The following is a 6,000-nucleotide window of genomic DNA, read 5'->3' as shown; positions in this document are numbered from 1 at the left end:
GAGGAGGAGGAGGAGGAGGAGGAGGAGGAGGAGGAGGAGGAAAAGGCAGATGTTGGCTAGGTTGGCTTTAGCTACCTAGTACATATGATGCAAATTGACTCGCATTCACTGTCAGTTTAACACCCATTTCGAAAGACATGGCTACTACTTCAAGATCTACTTCATAGATAAGCTGCTTCTTCGTACTCAAAGCTTTTTCTTCCTCAATCATGAATGCTGTTCTCGTATTCGTCAGTGTGTCAGCCTCTATATCTCCAATATTCACTCCAGACTCTCTAGCTTACAGCTAATATACTGAACCATCGCAGTGAAGAGTGTCTCTGTGCATTTGCACAAGCTACTAGAGACAGCATAGTCCACCATCTAGCAGGAAGCTAAGCCTGGAGCATCGAGAACGACCCTGACAAAATTTTAACTTGTACTTGGCATGACCTTCAGTATGCATGAATACAGTTACTCTCGACATATATGCCCGGAATCCCTTCGAACAGAAGTTCAAGAATAGTACTTAGCCTCAAACCACTAGCAGTGGCCTCTTCATCCGTGACAACAGTCTATAATGAGCAGTTTGCATATAGAAGAAGCTGTGTCCAGCCAAACAAGGGCAACCGCAACCCATCCTCCCACCTTCCACCATCTTTCAATCTACTGCCCAACAATCAGTCACACTACCATTCCGATGACCACCTGAAGATCCACTACAACAGATACTACCAACATCACAAACCCATCCTCATCCAGGGAACACTCCATCCAACTCCAACCAACTCCAACCAACCGAAGCGGAACCAGCACCATCATTATGACCTCCCCCAGCAACAGCAATCGCTACGCCCCACCCCAAAACAATTACTACAGCCAGCAACCCAGCAACTACGACCCGCCAAACCAGGCGGGATATCCTTCCCCGGGACAGAGTCAGCCAGACCAGCAGCCTCAGCCAGGATACCAGCAGCAGCAGCCGGTTGTAAGTAAACCAGACCCCATAACACACCCCCCCCCCAAAAAAGCCCATCAGATACTAAACCCCCAATCTACCGATATCAACAGTATAACTACGCCCCACAGTTCAACCCCTCGTACCCCACCAACTCTCCATACATCCATCGAGCAAATATCCCTCTCACCATGACCGGAGGCCAAGTCACTGCATACTCCGAGCCCGCTACACCGTACATAGAGTATCGAGACAGCAGCAGCACCACCAACAACGCACCGTATACGTATACCTACGGCTCGCAGCCCCAGATGATCCAAGGCGAGAGCGCGTCGTATTACGCTCCGCAGGGGGGTCTACCGCGTCCTCCACTGCCGCCAGCACCACCGCTGCCGCCGCCAGCCCCTTCACACCCGTCAACTGCAGGCCCAGGTCCAGACCTAACAACCGAGAAAGGACTCGCAAGTACCGTGACAGGCGCAGCAGCCGGTGGGATCTTGGGCCGCAAGTTGGGGGGCGGGTTTCTCGGCACGGCGGGCGGGGCATTGGCCGGGGCGGCGGGGATGAAGTTCGCGAGTAAGATGTAGGTCGGATTCTAGCCCCATAGAATTTTGGGCCCCGTCCCTCGGGAAACACACACGCGCACACACACTAACACTTCTATGCAATTCATAGACGCAAGAGGATGAAGGCGAAGAAGCACCGTCGCAGTGGGCGGCACAGAAGCTGCTCCGAGTCGAGTGAGTCGAGTTCGTCGAGCTCGAGTTCTAGTTCCAGTTCGAGCTCTTCAAGCGGAAGTGATTAACCCGCCAAAAGAAAAAAGGGCATGGAGATATTGACGGATCGTTGGGGGGAGATTGGGACGCCGGGAAGCGAGTCCCTGGGGCCCGGTCGAGGCAGAGGACCTTCTATTCGTATCAGAATTTCTCTTTCTGGGGTGGCTGGAATCAGCAAGTGTCGAGTGTAGGTTACTTCTTTCTGTTATTGGTATTCTTAGCGGACGGTTCTCATAGGTCATAGTTATACTTCATGCATGTCGACGCTTTGAAACTTTCAACAGCTGTCTCGCAACCCTATGGCCCTCGCAATGTGACAAGGCCAAGCATCGGTTGCAGCGTAAGAGGAGTAACCTGTGAACAACCAGCTGTCTCTAGCATCTTGATTGTCGTTGCAACGCACAAGATGGATCAACACGAAGTATATAGCTAAACGCACAGCAGAATCTACCATCTTGACAGAACTGCTACCAACAGCAACAGTACTCAGCCAGAAGCACTAACGCTGTTCTCAATCATAAACTGAATTAATCATATATATCTATCTCATCGTCACTCCAACTATACTTCTCACAAATCGAACCGCTCAATCCACACCAGACCAAGCTTCCGCAGCTAGCCACGCACTCTACGACGATGCCTTCCAGATCATGTTGATTTGTTTCCGGCGGACCTACACAAAGAAAAAAAGAACAAGTTAGCTTGGCCAAAAACATAACCAGTACCCTAAAGCAAAGCACATAAGGGAGGGAGAAGACATACCATAGGCGCCAGTATCGTCACACCGGCACTCAAGGCCAGGATGGTGAGAACCAACTGCAGCTTGGAGAAGCCCTTGCCCAGCACGTCGAACGCCTGGCTCGGCGTCGCGCGAGTGGCGAAGATGTCCCCGCCGAAGGCGAAGATCAAGCTCGTGCTCTCGAGCAGCGTCGGGCTGGACAGCACCTTCTTGATCCCCGCGACGTTGCGCGAGTGGGTCAGATACCACCGCCCTTCGAACTCGAGGAAGGGGCTGTACTTGAACAGGCCCTCTTCGGCCTCGGTGGAAGTGGGGTCGCGGTCGACCGGGCGGCGGGGGTCGAGGACGGGGCGAGGGATGCCGATGATCGCGTTCGAGAGGGGCAGGGTGCAGAGGAGGTTGCGGGTGGTGATGCCCTGGCGGGTTTGAGTCACGGTCATGTGCGAGATGGGCTCGGGGATGACGAAGGATTGGGAGATGATGTGCGGAGAGGGGAGGGAGGCAAGGCTGGAGTAGTTGGCGGCGGCGTCGAGGGGGCCGCGGTCGTTGGCGACTGGCGCCTCATAGAGTTCCGAGATCACGAGCTGGTAGCCCTTGGATGTGGAGGGGGAGATGACGTCCGCGTAGAACGAGTACGCGAACCAGTTCTCGGAGATGGCGGAGGCAATCGGTTGCGTAGTGTCCACACCCTTCTGGACAGAAGTGTGCAGCACGCGGCCAGAGACAGCATCGAGGAGGTAGAACGTCGCCGTATTCTCGCCGACGGTGGTGATGAGAGCAAGGTTGGGGTTCAGGTACTTGTAGAGAACAGAGCGGTTACCCAGAACCTTACCGATCGACGCCACAGGGTCGTGAGCGGGCCGTGCAGTGGCATAGACGATCTTCTCTCCATGGGGAGGGAGGAACTGCCAGACGGGGGTCTTGTTGTCCCTGGCGGCCCATCCCAACACCCGGCCGTCGCTACTCTGGGTGACAAAGAACCCAGGGAGATCGAGGGATTCCAACGGGGTACCATCCTCACGAATGCCAATAGTGACTGGAGCGGAGCCATCGTCAATGACGGCAACGGCGCGGATCTTGGTAGTGGTGCCTGAGGTACGAGCGAGGATCGCGCCAGACGTGACATCCAGAGTGACAGAACTACCATCATCGGCGTAGATAGTGGCGGATCCTGGTTGAGCCACGATGGCCTTCACATCCCATGAGTCCTTCTCAGCAGCCTTGACAGCCCAAGACACGGCACCGTGGTTCCCGGCATCCAACGCATAAACCCGACCGTTCTTCGCGGCAACGATGACAGGCTTAGAGATTCCAAAGCTGTCGAGGTTGGAGACCTCGTCAGTGAGTATGCTGGTCACAATGCGCTTCGGGAGGTCCTTGAGCCACTCAGGGAGATGTTGAAGGTCTCGGGCATGGCGCTTGACGCGGTGGATGTAAGCCTTGTAGACGCTCTCATGGCCTTCGACTTCGAGCTGATGGACCAAGTCCTCGGAGCCATCCGTCTCAACCCACGAAGCGGCCAAGGCGCCCGTCAAGGCCTCGTACCTCGTCCACTCGACCTGACCACCGCGGATCAACTGCCAGTCCCCGGAGACGAGAGCAGCTGCGGACCGAACAGCAACCGAGTTACCCTTGGTCACAACTTCAGAGACGGCGTGCACCGCCTCCTCCAGCGGGGGAGACTGGTGAGGCCATCTTCCCAGGATGCCATACGAGACAGAAGAAACGACGGTAGTCTCCGACTGCGTGATGCGGGTGAAGTAGACGTTGGCGTCCTTGTTACTCGTGGAGAAGACAGACCATCCCTGCAAGCGGGGCAGCTCATACGCCTTGGAAATGGCAGAAGTCCTTAGATCAACGTGGTAAACCTCCGCCCATGTGGCCGAGTCCGTCTCGTAGTGCACCAGGTAATGGGGCAGCGATTCCAGCTTCTTCGGGGTGTGGACGGTGATCGACCGGATACTCTCGCCGCTTGTATTCTCAATATCGAAGGAGGATACCTGCTTGGTGCCAATAATGTTGACCTTCAGCGTCTTGTGCGCAGCGTCAGACCACACGATCACAGGCGCGGCCGTGTTCGCGCCGACGAAGACGACGGACTTCGGACCGGACACCTCGTTTTCCGAGCTCAGGATCTGCTGCTGGGTAGGAAGGCCCGTCAAGGGATCCAGCGAAACCACGCGGATCCGATAGCCCTTCCGCGCCGATGCTTGCAGGGCGATGTAGAAAACTTCCGTGGACGAGGACGACAGCTGCAACGGGATGTCTCCACTGTCATGAGAGCTCTAGCAGTTAGCAACAGCAACACTAACCACCCGGCATTTCGGTAGTAGAGGGAGCGCAGGGTTTGAAATCGAACCTTTCATCTTTGTATTCCCACTTGACCTGGCCCGAATTACCATCGAGTCTCCGAACGACACCTGCCGTTCCACTGAATAGCGCCACAGTGTCTTTAGCTGACGGCACGGCACTGGCATCTTCAAGCTCTAGAAGCTCGAGATCCGCGATCTTCTCATCCGCAAACCACTTTTCCCAGATCAATTTTCCATCGAGAGCAGTCCATGCGGAGACATAGTCCCCCAGCGCACCGACCACAGCGTTCGTTCCTTCGGAGGCTCGTAGGAGACCGGAAACGCCGTCCTGGTCGGCGGGGAGGGCGGGTTGCGAGAGATTCTGTCTCCAGACCAGAGATCCATCTTTGGGATTCACGGCGCCGAGGAGAGAGTCCTCGGAGAGAGTATAGAGGAGGGAGGCATTGGACGAGGCGGAGGGCTTGAGGAAGAAGGTCGATTGGGAGGTGGGAAGGCCGAGAAGCGCGTGGTGGTAATCGATATGGCCGACCTCATCGACATAGATGGCCGAGATGGAGGGAACGCACGAGGCGAGCAAAAGGAGCGTCGCCTGTAGCCACATGGTTATGACCGTGACTCTCGGGCTGTCATTGAGGGGTTACAGGCGGCTGTTGTTGTTGTTGTTCTACAGTAATAAATAGCAGGTGGGTGACGCTATCCGGGGAAGGACGAGCTGCGGGCGGTGATGGCCGACTGACCTTTGCGGCTAGTCTAGCCCTCGCTCTGGCAGTCCCCATACATTGCCGACTACGGCTCAATTGGAATATGACACCTACTGATGGGGGTTGAGGTTAACAATTCTACCTCTTATTTTGTTTAAGCATTGCATTATTACTCTGGATCAGTAAGTTTCTGGTAAAGATTCCGAAGTGATGTCTATTGACAGGAACCGAACTGCTGAACCCGAAAAAAAACCCAGATGAGAACAAATGTCTACATTGTAGTTCTCAAAGCATCTCAAACAAGAATGTTATACCGAAGTTCAAGCTTCGAATATATACCAGGCATAGACTCCAGCCGCTAGAGTATGGGAAGTGATGGAGAAACAGAGAAGTGCCAGGTGTTGACTGAGCAATCGACCTGAGTCAAGTCAGACCAGGCTCTGATCAATCGTAAATCCGTTTGATGAATTGAAATTGTACGGACCATGCCTTTAAATAAGCCCGTTCCATGAAATGCAGCGCAGAAAATCTTCTA

General features: G+C 54.6%; 2 protein-coding genes across 2 annotated transcripts; one reads left to right on the top strand and one right to left on the bottom strand.

The window, feature by feature from the left end:
• Positions 1-802: 802 nt before the first annotated feature.
• Positions 803-1,681, top strand: BO86DRAFT_404807 (uncharacterized protein; the record flags this gene model as incomplete). The annotated part of the gene is made up of 3 exons (XM_025674046.1): positions 803-967; positions 1,051-1,513; positions 1,620-1,681. 3 exons carry the CDS (start codon positions 803-805, stop codon positions 1,679-1,681), a joined length of 690 nt encoding a protein of 229 aa, XP_025522194.1.
• A 522-nt stretch (positions 1,682-2,203) lies between these two features.
• BO86DRAFT_413990 (uncharacterized protein) lies at positions 2,204-5,451 on the bottom strand. The gene is made up of 3 exons (XM_025674799.1): positions 4,812-5,451; positions 2,476-4,723; positions 2,204-2,386 (listed from the first exon to the last, which is right to left on the bottom strand). Exons 1-3 carry the CDS (start codon positions 5,363-5,365, stop codon positions 2,342-2,344), a joined length of 2,847 nt encoding a protein of 948 aa, XP_025522193.1. The 5' UTR covers positions 5,366-5,451; the 3' UTR covers positions 2,204-2,341.
• Between the last annotated feature and the right edge of the window lie 549 nt (positions 5,452-6,000).

Source organism: Aspergillus japonicus, assembly GCF_003184785.1.
Source record: "Aspergillus japonicus CBS 114.51 unplaced genomic scaffold BO86scaffold_107, whole genome shotgun sequence".
Classification (NCBI taxonomy): Eukaryota; Fungi; Ascomycota; class Eurotiomycetes; order Eurotiales; family Aspergillaceae; genus Aspergillus; species Aspergillus japonicus.
The sequence above is the reverse complement of the archived record's forward strand: the minus strand, read 5'-3'. Positions and strand labels throughout refer to the sequence as shown.